We start from the raw sequence: 16982 nt of genomic DNA, 5'->3' as shown, positions 1-16982 counted from the left end.
TTCCAGGGTATTCTCAGCTCCTACCCCAGGTTAAGTCTATAACACAGGATATATTCAGTGAAGTCCAGCTTTATGCCTTTCCCCTCCATCATTTCCTCTCCTGTGTGACAGTTTTGATTATTTTCTGCTCTATTCTTCTTGTGTAAGCAAGTGTGTATAAATGTATGTTGTGGCTGCTTTTTTTTTTAGATGAACAGTATTTTGCTTAATACAGTACCCTTTCCTTCACTTTGCTTTTTTCACTTAACATTGTCTCTCAGAGATCACTGCAAGTATATTGAAGCGTTGCTTGTTCTTTTTTGAAGCTATATAGATATGCGATAGTTATTTACTAAAATTCTACATTCGCTGGAATCCCTATTGAGGGAATTAATGTTTTGGTCTTTTGTTGTTTCCAGTAGTGCAGTCAGGGTAGTGTTTTGCATTTGGGTTTACTCCTAGTATACTTTTAGGATATATTCCTGTAAGTGAGATTACTGCATTGAATGGTACATGTATAATTATAGTTATGCTAAATGGTGTTAAATCGCTGTCTATATGGGCAGGTCCATCTTGCATCCCTATAAGCAATGTTTGAGAGGTTGTTTCCCAATAGCTTTGCCAACAGGATTTTTTAAAGGTGTTTTGCCAATCTGGTAGGTGAAAAATGGAATCTCAAAGTAGTTTTAAATTTGCATTTCTCTTATAAGTAAGATTGAACAACTTTTCTTGTGTTTATTTTTGTGCACTGTCTGCTTATATCTAAACCAGTTTTTCTCTTAGAAGGATATCTGTTTTTAGAAATTCCTGTTTAAGTTTATTTTAACACTTGGGTGTGACACAAGGTACAGTGCTTTTTCCTCAGTTTGTGGATTGCCTTTTTATTTTGCTTCTGGTGTTTTTTTTCCATGCAGAAACTATTTTTTGTCATGGGCAGATTTACTACCAGTCTTCTGATTTCTGGTTTTTCAGTTCTGTTTTTTTATTCCAAGCTTAAAAGGAATTCCTTCATTTTTTTCTCATACCTACATTTTTAAAAATTAAATCTTATTGCAATTTCTCGTAGAGTATGATGTGAAGAATTGGTTCATTTTTATTATTTCTTTTAAATAGCTATCAAGTTGTTGAATACTGAATTTCTACGTGGGCTTCCCTGGTTCCTCAGTGGTAAAGAATCCGCCTGCAATGCCTGAGACGCGGGTTCAGTCCCTGGGTCGGGAAGATCCCCTAGAGAAGGAAATGGCAACCCACTCCAGTATTCTTAGCCTGGAAAATTGCATGGACAGAGGAGGGCTCTGGTGGGCTACAGCCTATGTGGTCACAGGAGTTGGACGTGACTTAGCGACTAAACAACAACAACACAAAATTTTCACATACTGTTGGATTTATTTCTATATTTTCTGTTCTGCTCTACTTGACCTTCAAGTCATACATGTTTTAGGGACATTTAGAATAGTTACATTGTCAGGGTTCCACTGAAGGTTTTTTCTTTAATGCAAACTGTCTGGAGATATTTAATGCAAACTGCTTGAAGCTTTTTCAAACTTCTAATTACTTATGTCTTTGTTGGTTTGTGAAAGAAATGTTTACAGTCACAATTAAATTGTTGTGCCTTAGAATTGTCATAAACATTAATAGAATAGTGTTTGTAGTCAGTTGTCATACAGTTGCACCCTTGAGTTGTCTCTAAACAAATTTATTTGGTGTATCCTTTATTTTTGTCCCACAGATTATTAGTAGAGGAGCAAAGTCCTTCTTAATTTCAACGTTAATTAATATCTACTAAGGATTAGGTATTATTGCCTAGTAGGAGTGCTTACTAACTGCCTTCCCCATTGGAGGGAGAGATTCTGTTTACATTATTCCTTGATGAGTTTCACCCTACGTACAATAATTTTTCTATCAAGTGATGTTAATATTTTCATGTGTATTTAGGAGGATGAAAAGGCAGCTGCTGAGATTTATGAGGAATTTCTTGCTGCTTTTGAAGGAAGTGATGGTAATAAAGTGAAAACGTTTGTGCGCGGAGGTGTTGTTAATGCAGCAAAAGGTTAGTGTGAATGTTACAGTCCTTGAGCAAACCGAAGTAGTCTTGGTTGAATGTCTGTAGGTAATGATGAAAAAAGTTTGGTTGCTTTTCAGTTTCATTTTCCTTTCTATCAGCACCCTCTAGTGGTGCTGCTTATTAGTAAAATAAATGGCCAAATGAGGATTAACGAGGAACGAGCCAGGGAAGTTTTTTAAATGTATAGTACCTTTCAAGTTTCAAGAGGGCAGAAAACATATGAAACATGTAAACATATGAAAAAATGTATTTTATAGTTCTGCTTTATAGTCCTAGGAGTGGAATTTCTGGTCATATGGTAACTGTTTGTTTAACCTTTTGAGAAACTACCATACTCTTTTCCAGAGTAGCTGTACCATTTTATAGATTTTATAGTTTTACTATAAAATGATTAAACTAGTATTTTTGAGAATAAGGTAATAGTATTTGAATGATCATATTTAGTCACAGGTCATCTGTCTTAGTACTAAACAGCATTTACTAATTTTTATTTTCAATAAAAATAGTGGGGGAAGAAAATCCATGTAATGTGAAATTAGTTTTGAAACTTAGTATTTTAAATTTCAGAAGAACATGAAACAGATGAAAAAAGAGGTAAAATCTATAAGCCGTCTTCAAGATTTGCAGATCAAAAAAATCCCCCAAATCAGTCATCCAACGAAAGACCACCATCTCTTCTTGTGATAGAAACCAAAAAACCTGTAAGTCGTACTTAAGTAAGTGACCATTTAGGTTCAGGGATGACGCTGCCAATAGTGTTTTCTGTGCTTCCACTGTAAGCAGGACTTTGGTTTCTTGTTTTTAATGCTTTTGGGAATAGATACTGAGTTTTGATGCTTAATCTTCCTAGACGAGCGATAACAAATTGGGACACACAGATGACACTCTATATGTTCATTGAGCAGTTAACCTTTGCTGTTACTCATAGTATATTGTAAGTTAAAACTTAACTATATTTTAGGTATAAATGTGAAATAATGGGATTGTCTTTTTAAGCAGTCCTGAACTTGGGTATTTAAATACATCAGCATGTGTGATATCAATTATTTGGAAGACTATGTACTCCAACAATGTGTCTGTTGCTTGGAACATGTTTGGTAATGTTCCAAGTAATCTGATAATTACCATCAGAACTAGTGACATTTTCCTTTATATATTCTTGGTGTTAGAAAATCTTTTATTTTTTGAGAGTGAAATTTTTCCTGGAGGATGGTAGGTAGATGTGGTCTTATCATTTGGAGCCAGATTTGATGAGAAAATGTGGTTATACTGAATAGTAAAACTGGTTTTTCCTATCTGACTCTGAAAACAATTAAAAAACAGTTTTATTTAATTCACATACCATAAAATTGACCCTTTAGAAGTATAAAGTGTTTTTTAAAGTATGTTGACAGTTGTACAACAATCACTAATCTCTAATTTCAAAACATTTTTATTGTCCCTGAAGGAAACTTTATACTTCTAGTTATCCCCAGCCTTAGTTTGGCAACCACCATCAGTACATTATTCCTCCTTTTGGTTGAATAGTATTCCGTTTTATGGATAATGCTGTGTATTGTTTATCCATCTCGATGGACATTTGGGTTGTTTCCACTTTTTGGCTATTATGAGTATACTTCTGAAAAGATTCATGTATAGTCTTCTGTGGACATATATGTTTTTTCTCTTAATATATATTCCTAGTGAAATTGTATCACCACTTGCTAAAATTTATTTTAGTCGATGCGAAGTTGTACCTAATTACAATTTGATTTGCACTTGCTTAGTGATGTTGAGTATCTTTTTATTTCTTATCCATTTGTAGTCTTCTTTAGCGAAGTGTCTTTTCAGATTCTTGGCACATTTTTAATTGAGTTGTCTTTTTATTTTTGAGTTCTAAGATTTTTACAGCTTTTGGAATCAGGTCTCTTACCAACTATGTTGCTTTCTTCCTTTGGGTTTTCTTTTGTCCTTTTTTGATCGTGTCTTTTGAAGAACAAAAGCTTATAATTTTGGTGATGTTCAATATATCAGTTGTTTTCTTTTGTTTTTCTTGGTATCATATCTAAGAAGCTGTTGCCTAATTCAGGCTCATGATGATTCACTATGTTTTCCTAAGAGTTTTATAGTTTTGGTTCTTATATTGAGATCCATGAATCATTTGAGTTAATTTTTGTATATGGAATGAGGTAGAGGTCCAATTTCATTCTTTTTTATGTTTGTATATTCAGTTTACCTACCTCCCTTTGTTAAAAAGACTGTTCTTCCTCACTGAATTAAGGATCCTAAAATAAGGATCCCAAAATAAAATAATAAGGATTTTAAATACGGATCTTTTAAAATAAGGATCCCCAAAACATTTTTGGAAGCAGTTTTAAGAGAGAAATTCCAGCAGGGTTGCTGTTTGTTTCAATAGTTCATTTCCTCCAAGGTGATTGTTTTGAAGAGTGCATATTTCTGGTAGTTGTTCATGGCAGTTATTTACATGACAATTCAGTTACTTTATGTTTATTAATTTTCCCGCCAGTGCTCCTCCAGCAGTATTCTGGCCTAACGATTGCAGACTTTTATTTAAGGAGAGGATAAAGTTGGTGTCTCCTTTACTTTAAGACTGCTGCTTGTTGTTTTAATAATTTAATTGTTAAATTCTTAGTTTTAGAGAACAGGAAGGACAGACAGTTGTAACAGAAGCATTCTTTCTTTTTAAATAATTAGATCATAATTGGCACAAAAATAAAAGTATATTTAAAGTGATCTGATTGTCAAACCATTAGTTTTGTTTAACCTTGTTTTGTTTGAAGTATAACTTATCATATCCTTCATAGCCACTGAAGAAAGGGGAGAAAGAAAAGAAAAAAAGCAATTTGGAACTCTTCAAAGAAGAATTGAAACAGTAAGTTTTATAGTGTTGAGAATGGCTTTCATAGGTATTTTGAGCTGATTCTTACAGATGCAGGTGTGAAGAATGTAGTCTACCAGTTTGTTTTTACTAACTGGCTTACATAAAGCTGTTTTAGATATTTTGTGGGGTGTACTTGACAGTAGATTAGCATTTTGTGCAGCATCTAGGTTGCTTGCATTGTATGGATTCAATTAAGTTGAATTTAACTAATGTCCAGAGTCCTGTTTGCAGTGGAAACAGTATAGTCAATGGGATAGGGGTGAGGAGTGGTCTATCTTAGCCAAGAAGAACAAATTTGAGTGTTTTTCATGTTGAATTTCCTTTTCAGCTTAAAAGTGGGCTTTATATTCTTTTGCTTATATGATATGTCAGAAATTTGCTCATGATTTGTAGCTGAGGGACACTTTTAGTTATTTGAAGATGACATCTGGATAAGTTCTGTTTTCAAATGTGAACAACCAAATTTTGGCTCATTATTAGTGATGATATATATTCTCAACAGAATTCAAGAAGAGCGTGATGAGAGACATAAAACAAAAGGCAGGTTAAGTCGATTTGAACCTCCACAGTCAGATTCTGATGGTCAGCGTCGTTCTAGTAAGTGACATTTATTTTAATGTTTATATTTGTGATGAACTATTCTAAAAACTAAGAATTGTTTTCTTTTTCTTCTTTTAAAGTGGACGCGCCTTCAAGAAGAAATCGATCATCTGGTGGTAATACAGTTTTTTGCTTTTCTAGTTCGTAGAAATTGTCCAAACTTTGTATTTTGCAGGTTATAATTGTTTTCCTCTTTGTCATAGTTCTTGATGATTATGCACCTGGCTCACATGATGTAGGTGATCCAAGCACCACTAATCTATACCTTGGAAACATTAATCCACAGGTAATGCTAGAAAAGTAAGGTGGATATTGGCTCATACATTGTATGCTTTTGTTGGGAAACTGCTTTGTCAATCAATATTAAAAAAAAAATGAATTCAAGAATGTGAAAGAAGCAGATTTGGTAGAAGTAGGTAGGAACTAAACTTACCTTGTGAAATTGAGCCTTACTGATGATGCGGGTCAAATTTTCTTGCTGTAACTATTGAGGACTTGTCTCCTTTTTATAGCTGGACTGCACTCTGATTGTGAGATGTTTCCCTAGGCACTGATTTTATTTATCAAATCAGGATGTGACCAGTGGTGGACAGTGTTCTTTTTAGACTGTCTCCTTCTGATATAGCCTGCCTCCTTATGGATTTCCTTTTTTCATTTTTTGTCTCCATAATAGCAAAATAATACTTCTGCTGCCTTTTATATTTTAATTCTTGCCCCTGCTATATTAACTGAATGTAGTGGTTGTTATGCATAATATCTTAAAAAAATAATACATGTTTTGGACCTCATTGCATATTTACCATTTTCCGTTTTGTCTTTTCTTGATTACACTGGTAGCTGGGTGCTGGAAAAGAAAAAAGTAATCAGGTCTTTTATTTTTTTCATTGCCAAGAAATATTTCCTCCTTGATTTTAAGTATGATTATCATTGCTGCCTAAAAAATGTTGGTAAATGCTGAACAAATCATTGTTGTAAAACAAATCATTGCTGTAGCTTACTTTAGATGCAGACTCTCAAAAGGAGGAATAATGAAGGTAAAGGTGTGTTTTTTATTTCTCCAGCCTCCCAGTGTCTTTACTTGGCCACTTCTGTAAAACAGAATGTTTCTGGAATGAAAAGGTTTATGAATGCCAATGAAGGCAGAATTTTCCCCTTGTAGAGGTCCTAGTACTTGGATGGAAAATTGTAGCATTGATAGGTCTCTTCTTATCTTGCAAAATTACTTTGCTTTTCATTGTATAGAATTCTTTTTTCTTTCTTCTTTGCATACTAAAAATATGTTACACCTTTTAATAGATGAATGAAGAAATGTTGTGCCAAGAATTTGGAAGATTTGGACCATTAGCCAGTGTGAAAATTATGTGGCCTAGAACTGATGAAGAAAGGGCAAGAGAGAGAAATTGTGGCTTTGTGGCCTTTATGAACAGAAGAGATGCTGAAAGAGCTTTAAAAAATTTAAATGGTAAGGAAGTCCATCATAGAATTCATACATTGTTTTGGATTTGAAAAGTTTCAAAACTCTAGGGGGAAAGTGAACCAGAAGTGGAAAGGTTAAACGTGGAAATTAATTCATATCACTAGAGATTCTTTGAGAGTTACCAATGTGACTTTTCTTTTCTTTCTTTTAGGAAAGATGATTATGTCTTTTGAAATGAAGTTAGGTTGGGGTAAAGCTGTGCCTATTCCTCCACATCCAATATACATTCCGCCTTCCATGATGGAACATACACTTCCCCCACCTCCATCAGGACTGCCTTTTAATGCGCAGCCTAGAGAGCGGTTAAAAAACCCCAATGCTCCCATGTTACCACCACCTAAAAACAAGGAGGATTTTGAGAAGGTAATTTAAAAAATGTACATAGGGCCGCATCTAATTTGTAAATACTAAATCTGTGGTAGTATTTCTTTTCAACAATTTTATAGAAAATGTGTGTGTAATTCTGTTTGGCAACTGTTAAAGAAAAAGAAATAACTTAGATGTGTTCCCTGCCTTTAGCCCATGGAAACCCTGTACTGGGATAATAGATCATATTTTTGTTTGTGGCCACCATTCCTTTTTTGACCTCTTATTAAATTTTTTTATTTTGTTTTGTTTCCTTTGTCCTCTGTTGTATCCAGGTTTGATTAAGTGTAGTATCTAAATTTATTTTGAGAAAGTGATACTTTGTATTGGTTAAGTGCCTTTTCAATTAGAAAGACTCTAGGAGTTAAATAGTTAAATTGTTTGGATGGCAACTAGCTAATAACTTCTCAAGATCTGAGGTATTAGAATATTTGAGAGCGTATGTGGTTTTTAAAAAGTTTACTCTTAAAAGCAAAGGGTGAGTATTTTCTTTTTATTAAACATAAAACCAACTTAATTTCAAATTATAAGAATTTGTTGGTTCTATTATGAATTAATTACACTTAAAAATGACAGGGCTGGTTTTAAAGGCTTGGGAACAAAGTAGCAAACTGTATGGCTAGAGGCAAGCAGTTAATTATTTCACAAATTAAAATCTTTATCTGATAATTCTCAGTGTAGTACCTATTTCAGTGCATTGATGTGCATTCTGGCAGGAATGTTCTGATTCTTTGCATTTGGTGAACGTTTATTGTTCACTGAACACATCCATTTGCATTTATGTAATTGCTTAGTGTATAATTACTTCAGATGCAGTGATTGCCTGCAAAACTTGTGATTAGTTGTGTAGTATTTTCAATGCATATGTATATTTTTGCTTGTTACTTGTTAACAATACTCACATATTCTATGTTTATTATCTGATGTGACTTCATATACAGACTCTGTCGCAAGCCATAGTCAAAGTGGTTATCCCAACAGAAAGGTACATGTTTTTCTTTATTATTACTGATCTAAATATAGACAATATCCCCTTCTGAATTTAAAAAAAAATAGTGTTGAGGAAAAGGTAGTATCTTGACTGAGCAATGGTTCCTTCCCAGTACTTTTTGGGGGGATATGTGAAGTTTAATCAACTTTAGTACACTTTGCAATTTTATGTCATTATCTTTTTTGTTTTTCTTGTTACCAATGTAGGAAATGTTATAGCTTTAGCAGTTAGAATGTGTTTAATAGATTTAATCTGGAGTTGCTAGTCTAATAATACTAGACTACTGTGATGGGAAAGTAGGTGTTTTAAATATATCTTAAATTTTAGGTGATGTTACATTTTGACTTGATCTGTTATTTTTTCTTGGTTCTGAATTGTCTGTGTTTAGTGTACAACCTTAGTTTGAGTTTTCTTTACTGAAAGTGTAGCTTTATTTTTTTCCTAAATGATTTTAAGAAGGAATTTCTGTTGTTTTTATGAACACTGGTCATAACTAGAATTTTTTTTTAATAAAAGTTTTTGGAATTCTTTTATTTTCCTTTCTTCCTTTTTTTCTTTTTCAACATAATGTTAAAGCGGAAGAATTCATGCTATAGGTATGCTCTTGCTCAGTCAAGCTAAGCCTTTTCCCAAACACAGAAACACAACACTGGTTGAATAATAAATGAACACAAAAGAATACCAAATTCTCTTTGACATTGGCCTTGGTGAGCAACACCAGCTGAACTGTCTGCGGCAGCGGGGGACCAGGAAAACATCATGGGATGGATTGGGAAAGTATACAGTTTTTGACCAGACATTGGTACGATCAACTCCAGTAAATGTGGTTTTATTATAACTGAGAGACAATTTTTGTTTTTTTGTTGTTGTTGCCCAGAATAAGATAATTACCATTTTAAAATAAAATAATGCACTTATATCATCTTTTTGTACTACACTGTTTCATTCTGATAGAAAAGTCACCCTTTTAAAAATAAGCACATAATCCTTAAGGATAAGTGATTACAATTCTTTAAGAATCTTGAATTTAAGTTAGCAACAACTAATTGTCAGATTTTGATTTTAAATAATCATGAAGCATTTTAGAACTTCTTTTAAACTTTATATTTTCTAAGAATAGATTTATCAGTTACAAGCCTGTTTAAAACTATAGTGGGTTTTTTCCCCCACTGGTAAAGAACTCATAGGGAAGTGTATTTGCAGCACTCAAAAAGTGTATATCCAGTATTAGTTTTACATGTGGCTCAGCTTATTTCTAAATGAGATTTTGAGTATACCTTTTGCTGTAAAGTCTTGACTCACCATTACAATGAATCCTTTGTTTTAAACTTGCTAAACCATTTTTCATCTATCTTTAATATGCAAGTTGCTTTTGACTTAATTCATAGAAGTTTCTGGATGTGTAGTATTTGCCCACCTAGTCATTAGTTTTATATATTATGATACACAAAATTTCCCTTCAGTTTAATTTGACGCATAGCAGTGGGAGCTTTGGGACTGAATCAGTACTTTACGTTGCATTACCTCCATTCCTTTAAAACACTCATTAGCCATATGGATGCTGAGAATACATTCTCATTTGGATATCAAGAACTGCATATTTGCAGAGCAGTTAGTAGCATTTGTGAAAGAAATAAATTTTAGATTTAAAATTAAGGGTTTTGGGGGTTTTAACAATATGAGGTTGAATTAATAGTTTTAATATATTGTTCCCCCGGTGTTAAACACTTACTAAACCTCCATGTGATTTTTTTCATTATATGGAGATTTTAATGTCCACTTAAGTAGGTTTGTCTGAGAAAATAATTATAATTACTATGAGATAAATTATTTTATTGTTCATGTACTCTGAAGCAGGGCTTTACAGAGCAAATGTCTTAAAAAATGTCTTATTCTATAACTATATATTTAATTTATATTCTGGCAGTTATATGAACCTTTAATTTGAGTTGGGAATGCTAAAGGTGTAATTTAGTGTGTGCCTTGTACCAAGAGCCAATATCCTTTTGCTTTTCCCAATTGTTATTTGCCAGCTTTATATGGTGGCAACTAATAAAATGAGAAATCAGAAGTAGCTGTAATAAACTGAATTATTTTTTCCTGGCATTGTAATCAATGTCTGAAATTGTGTTTGGAGTCTCATAAAGTATCAGATTTTTAAAATAAAGACTTTCTATAAACCCAGTCAACAAAACGACAACTAAAAAGTTACTTATATTTATTTTTTGCTTAAATATTGGGAAGTAATTGTTATGAAAAACGGAAAGGGAATATCATCATGTCCCGTATTTTGAAACATTTTGAAAAGAGGACTCCATTTGTTTAAGGCTTTGGCAATATAATTGCTTTATTGGTTCATAACACACAGACAGAATTATGCATGTCATAAACTATGTGAACTAGTTTGAAGTGTGATACAAAGGGATGTTGCCTCATTAAAGGTCAGATTCAATAAAAACTCCATCTGCTATATGTGTACCAGAAAAGTACAGGATTTGGATGGATTTTTTTCTTTAAATCAGCCTTAAACTTGTTAGTTTTGCATTTTTACAAACTGTAGTCATGTCTATAACATTTCAATATCACCAGAAAAGTGCTTGGCTTAGAAATGTTTTCTTTTAAAACTGAGATAGTGTGTAAGTGTTTAGATGGTTATGATAACATATAAGCTCTGAGTTACTGATTTTATATATTTGCAGCTTTCCAGTTAGTTGTGATTCATAATTTAATGTTTTGTATTTGAAAAATAAAGTTAAGTGGCATTTAGAAATTGAAATCTTTATTGCTATGAAGCTGTGTTGTGGTCTCCCACCCCCACCTTCCCTTCCCTCCCACTCCCTTATCCCCATTACCCTACTCCCTCTTAATGCACAAGGTATATTAACATATGCTCCAGATTACTTTCTTGGTATAAATTCTGTATTAGTCAGCAGGACAATCTTTTTCTGCACAATTATAGTAACTTAGGTCAAGTGTAGTTTTATATAGTGGTAGGTCTGAATCCATTTTCTTTAACTGTGTTGTTGTTGTAGGAATTTGCTCGCCCTGATACATCGAATGATAGAGTTTGTTGTACGTGAAGGGCCAATGTTTGAAGCTATGATTATGAACAGAGAGATCAATAATCCTATGTTCAGGTATGCATTTTTTTTTAATTGTGGTAAAATTTGCATGTAGTATACCCTTATAATTTACTGTTTTTACATGTACAGTTCAGTGGCAGTCTTTCATACCTGAAACTGTACCCCTTAAACAGTAATTCCATTCCTTTGGTCCCTCAGCCTCTGGCAACCACGTTTCTACTTTCTGTCTCTTTGAATACTCTAGGTACTTCATCTGCGTGGGGTCATACCTTGTTTGTATTTTTGAAACTGACTTAATTTCACTTAGTATATGTCTTCAGGGTTCATCTTTGGATGAACAGACACACACACACACTCCACATTCTGTTTATCCTCAGATGTGCTTTTTTAAAATACTTTAAAAATATTCCAAGAATAAAGTCCTGAAAGTATGAGGTTATTTTTGTAATGGGGTGAGAGGATAGTTTTAACACATTATTGACCAGAGTTGTATTATGGCCACAGGTGTTAGATAGCATTGTTTTTATCATTCTCTCGGAGGAAAATACTTTAAATTTTGTTTTTCACTGAAAGAGTCATAAGCAAGATATGGTAGAATAAATGAGGTTTATAGAAAACTACTTATCTTCTGGATAGTTATGATGTCTAACACATCCATTCACAGTTAAGTCATGTAAAAACTGCTGCTTTTGAAATTACATCTTGGGAAGACTTCTCCATTGCCAGACACAGTCCCTGACATATAAGTGTTCAATAAAACTGATCGTAAGACTCAGCATGATGCATATGTATCTTCTGAGTGTTAATATCAGTCAAGAGACGGTTTGGAGTGAGGGTGAGGATTTCTTTTCAGGGATCTTTGCTTTTGATTTTATTTAGAACTAAAGAGGCGAATAAAATTTCTCATTTGTTTTTACTTACTTGAAGGCAGTTCTGCATTAAAAAAAAGTGATGTTTAATTTTTTGTTTGTTTCTGTTTTAGATTCTTATTTGAAAACCAGACACCAGCCCATGTTTACTATAGGTGGAAGCTTTATTCTATTCTCCAGGCATGTATATAATCAGTTACTTTGTTAATTTTGAATCTGAGGTATTGGACCTTTCTAATAGCATTCTTGACACTTATTAGGGAGATTCTCCAACTAAGTGGCGGACGGAAGATTTTCGTATGTTCAAAAATGGATCTTTTTGGAGGCCACCACCATTAAATCCATATTTGCATGGGATGTCAGAAGAGCAGGAAACAGAAGCTTTTGTAGAGGAGCCAAGTAAAAAGGGAGCACTTAAGGAAGAGTAAGATTTTTTTTTTCCTTGTTTTATTTTCAGAAAGATGGTTTAATGGTCACTTTAATTAGTGGAGCAGGATGGGTTAACCTTAAAATAAAATGGGCTTTAGAATTTGTGACTATTTTAAATAGTTACATGTCTTAACATATGCATTTTCATTTTAAACATCTTGGCAAGCGTAAATATGTGTCCTGAACTTGACCTCTTCCTACTGATAAAAATTGATAATGATCTCTTAAGTGATGGCACTTTAGCAGTGGAATACTTTATATTCATACAGAAGTTATCTCAGGACCCTTAGAATTGTTGCTTCTCTGAGTGCAGCATAAAGAGGAAAAACTATTGTATGACTTAATGAAGTGAGATGGATGGCCATGCAGAAAGCTGCTCTAAGAAGTGCAGTGTGCAGCCACCATGGAAACATATTATTAGTGTTCAGCACTGCTACAGTGCAGTTAGCTTGGTTTAAGAAGCAGAAACAAATTTAACTATTGAAATGTTCAAAGGAAATTCTGTATTCCTGATTTGGGGGGGGAAAGGCTAAAATGATACTTAGCTTGTATAACTATATGCTTCATTGTGTTAGCCTATAAATCTTAAAGCTATTAATAGTTGCATTGGTGCATTGTTTGTAAGAGCATTGATAATAGAGAGTATATATAATTTGAGAGTATATTTGGTTCTAAAGATGTATGTTCATCATTACTTTTGCCCAGGGATCTGCATATACTTAAGCTCATAGATAGGCTAAATCTGGATGCCTCCTGTTTTTGTAAATGAAGTTTTATTTGAACACAGCCATATCTGTTCTTTTACTTGTAGTCTGTGGTTCCTCTGGTGTTAGAGTAGCAGAGTTGAGTGACTGAATGGCCTTCAAAGCCTCAATATTTACTGTCTGATCCTTTACAGGAAAAGTTTGTTAACCCTTGCTTTAGCCTGTCCTAATCCTATGCGGATGTGCTAAAGTAACAGACTTCAAAGGAAAGTGGAGAGCATGAAGGTTCTTTTTCAGTGTAATGGGGTAATAGAACTGTGATGTTCTCATGGACTCTTGAAAAAAAAAGACTAATTTTAATTTACTTAATTTATAAACTGAAAGTACTGAAGTAGGTAATTTATTTGTTCCTTGGAAAAGTGTTCTTCCCCATATAAGTTCTTAAAAAACCGTAACACATTTGGAGTATGTAATGCAAATCAGACTTAACACAATTTAGCCTTCAGAATTTTATCTGAGTGGGTTTTAAAGAAATTAGTTTGTGAGCAGTAACTGTAGTGGTATTTAAAATTTGTCTATAAATATTTACAAGTTTAAAAAAAATTGTATTCAGACAGAGAGACAAATTAGAAGAAATTCTGCGGGGGCTAACTCCAAGGAAAAATGATATTGGAGATGCAATGGTTTTCTGTCTTAATAACGCTGAAGCTGCTGAAGAAATAGTGGATTGCATTACGGAGTCCTTGTCCATCTTAAAGACACCCCTTCCCAAAAAGGTATGGGAGTGATTTTTCTTTATGGAACATTTAATTAAGAAAAAGAGGTAATAGCTGACTTCTGCTTTGATTGAAATTGGTTTCATTTTTGAATCAAGAACTTGACTGAAGAAATCTTTCCCATGTAGTTTTGTTTTCCTTTTGCCTGGGAAACGTAGGTTAGTTGACACAAATTATCAACAGGTTGAAATGTAAATGAATTACAACTTTTATTCCTGCCAAAGTCATGGTTGTGGTGATATGAATTTCTTAAAACTCTTCTAATTAGTGATAATTAAATTATAGCTAAACATTGGCCTTATGCTGTTGATTCAAAAAATTCAGTGTGGAGTTTTTGTTAGCTGCATTATTTGCTGTTTTCAGTTTTAATCCATTTTATGCTATCTTTTGGTATTCTAGATTGCCAGATTATATTTGGTTTCTGATGTTTTATACAACTCTTCAGCCAAAGTTGCCAATGCTTCCTATTATAGAAAATTGTAAGTATAGTGATGTAAGGTGATATGCCTAAAATAAAATGTTTAGGGGTAAGGAGCTCAGAAAAGAGTATAGAATAACTCTTGTTCAGTTCCCGACATTTCCTTTTTGGTGTTTATTTTATGAATTAGGGAAGCTTTTCTTTAAGAACTGGCTTTGAAGGGAAATTTAGAGATATCAGCCCTAATCTTAGCTCTGCTATTCCTTTTTCTGCCTTGGACAAGTTGCTTAACTTTTCTGTTCCCTATTTTATGGAACAAAGAGGTTGGACTAGATGGCCCAAAGTAACCTAGATGTAAAATTCCTTGTTAATCAAGGGAACTAGTTCTTAAGACTCTTTGGGGGCTTTTGCAAAAGAAAAATTCAGAATAATAGGAGTTAAAGTAATATATTATTTGAATTTCAGTTTTGAAACAAAGTTGTGTCAGATATTTTCAGACCTCAATGCTACCTATCGTACAATTCAAGGCCATTTACAGTCTGAAAACTTTAAGGTATGTTTATTGTTTGGTTATTTTTGCCCTAGTGTTTTAAATGGGATATGGGGTCTGGGAAGCACATTGGAGCGCTAAGACGACTGTAAGACATAACTTGGATGTTTCAGAAATTATTGGTTTAAAATTTACCACCATTTTTCCTTCAGTATTGGAAAAAGTCTGAAATTTTAAAATATGTGTAGTGTTTTGGGTGTCTGGTTTATTTTTAAACATTTTAATAAAATATTAGTCTTCACAAAAGACATTCAGAAGATGACTTGTTTTGTAGTAGTATATATGATTTGGCTGGATTAGAAGTATACATTTTAGTTATTCATGTTTAGAAAGTATATTCCGTTACTAATTTTTTTTTTCTAAACTTTGAAGCTATAGACCAACGTTAAGAAAAGCCAAACAAAATACTTTACTTATAGTTAAAAAAAATAGATATACTTCCATGGGCAGAACACTCATTAAGGAAATTTTTAGCTTGGGAAGATTCCCAATGACTCCACCATTTAGGGGATTCAGACAAACAACTCCATTAAAATTTTTTCATCTTACATTTTGACCATAGGACAGAGGTTATAGAAGAGTTTAAGGATGGGACAGAGAGAGGTATTATTATCTGACTCAGGAAGTGTGTCATCAGACCATGAAGGATTCAGATCAGAACTTGGCTACACTTGGATCCAGCTTTCATTCGTTTCTAGGCTAGTGTGTCCCAGAGTGTGTATCATTCTGGGGGGAGGGAACTTGAGCTTAGGTGACCAAGAGCAAGCAGTTACTGGGGTTTTTTTTATTATATTTATTCTTAGTGTCTTTCCTCTTTTAATTGAGAGGTAACATTGATTTAAAAAAATAATTGTAATGATAAAAAAATATTGTAATGATAAACAGTTATTTTCCTTAAATTTTAAAAAGAATATTGCTTTAAAGGAAAATTGTGATGGAAATTCAGCAAATTGTGATGGTCATTATGAGATGGTGTTTGATACATATTGTCCGGAATAATAATTCATTGTCTTTTTCCTGTTAGCAACGGGTAATGACCTGCTTTAGAGCATGGGAAGATTGGGCAATTTATCCAGAACCATTTTTGATCAAACTACAAAATATTTTCTTAGGACTTGTAAATATTATTGAAGAAAAGGAAGCAGAGGTAGGTATTCACTGTATTTGATTATCTTAAAATTTATTTCTGGGGATGCTTTGGAGGTACAGATATGAGTAACATTTCTTTGTGGAAAATATGTTGTCTGTTTACCACAAAATAGTGGATTTTTGTTGCTGGAATTGTTGGAGCCCAGGAGTTGAAATTATATAGAATTTTCTGTTTTGTATCCTTATGTAAAAATTGATAACTGGTATTTTATTTGATGACATGAAAAGATTTATTGTATATTAATAGAAGAAAAAAAAAGTAATAGAGCGAAATATGCAGCACAATTTCATTTTGTTAAACTGAAGATACCTATGTAAGTAAATATGTACCTGAAAAGATGTGTAACACAGTGGTAGCAGATTCTGTTCATCACTGTTCTGGTTTGTTTTTTTTTTTTAAGCCTCCTCAGTAGTTCTTGAATCCTTCATCTTCGTTTTCACCATCCTAATCCATCTATCGTATTTTTGCTTTCACTTCTACAAGATACTCTCCTGATTTGCTTCCCTACTTGAACTGCATGGTCCTTGTTTCAGTTTGTTTAATATCAACGTTTTCTCCTACCGTAGACCTCTGTACGTGTTCTTTCCTCTTTTTGGAACTTCTCTTGTCTCAGACCCTTTAGATCTCAGTTTGAGCATAAGTTC

General features: G+C 33.3%; 1 protein-coding gene across 4 annotated transcripts in view; it reads left to right on the top strand.

Moving 5' to 3' along the window:
- Nucleotides 1-16982, top strand: part of LOC122445234 (U2 snRNP associated SURP domain containing) — a 46194-nt gene that overhangs the window by 12847 nt on the left and 16365 nt on the right. For 2 of the 4 annotated variants that reach the window (XM_043474183.1, XM_043474181.1), the window contains exons 5-20: nucleotides 1915-2029; nucleotides 2612-2745; nucleotides 4849-4916; nucleotides 5428-5522; nucleotides 5606-5641; nucleotides 5729-5811; nucleotides 6822-6987; nucleotides 7154-7365; nucleotides 8310-8353; nucleotides 11392-11496; nucleotides 12425-12491; nucleotides 12572-12735; nucleotides 14058-14220; nucleotides 14620-14699; nucleotides 15104-15191; nucleotides 16213-16335. In XM_043474183.1, coding sequence (XP_043330118.1) covers nucleotides 1915-2029; nucleotides 2612-2745; nucleotides 4849-4916; nucleotides 5428-5522; nucleotides 5606-5641; nucleotides 5729-5811; nucleotides 6822-6987; nucleotides 7154-7365; nucleotides 8310-8353; nucleotides 11392-11496; nucleotides 12425-12491; nucleotides 12572-12735; nucleotides 14058-14220; nucleotides 14620-14699; nucleotides 15104-15191; nucleotides 16213-16335 — 1743 coding nt within the window. Of the gene's footprint in view, nucleotides 1-1914; nucleotides 2030-2611; nucleotides 2746-4848; nucleotides 4917-5427; nucleotides 5523-5605; nucleotides 5642-5728; nucleotides 5812-6821; nucleotides 6988-7153; nucleotides 7366-8309; nucleotides 8354-11391; nucleotides 11497-12424; nucleotides 12492-12571; nucleotides 12736-14057; nucleotides 14221-14619; nucleotides 14700-15103; nucleotides 15192-16212; nucleotides 16336-16982 lie in introns of those variants that run through there. The other 2 variants (XM_043474182.1, XM_043474184.1) reach the window with 2 other exon arrangements.

This window comes from Cervus canadensis, chromosome 7 (assembly GCF_019320065.1).
Source record: "Cervus canadensis isolate Bull #8, Minnesota chromosome 7, ASM1932006v1, whole genome shotgun sequence".
Lineage (NCBI taxonomy): Eukaryota > Metazoa > Chordata > Mammalia > Artiodactyla > Cervidae > Cervus > Cervus canadensis.
Note: the sequence above shows the minus strand (reverse complement) of the source record. Positions and strands in the feature narration are given on the sequence as shown.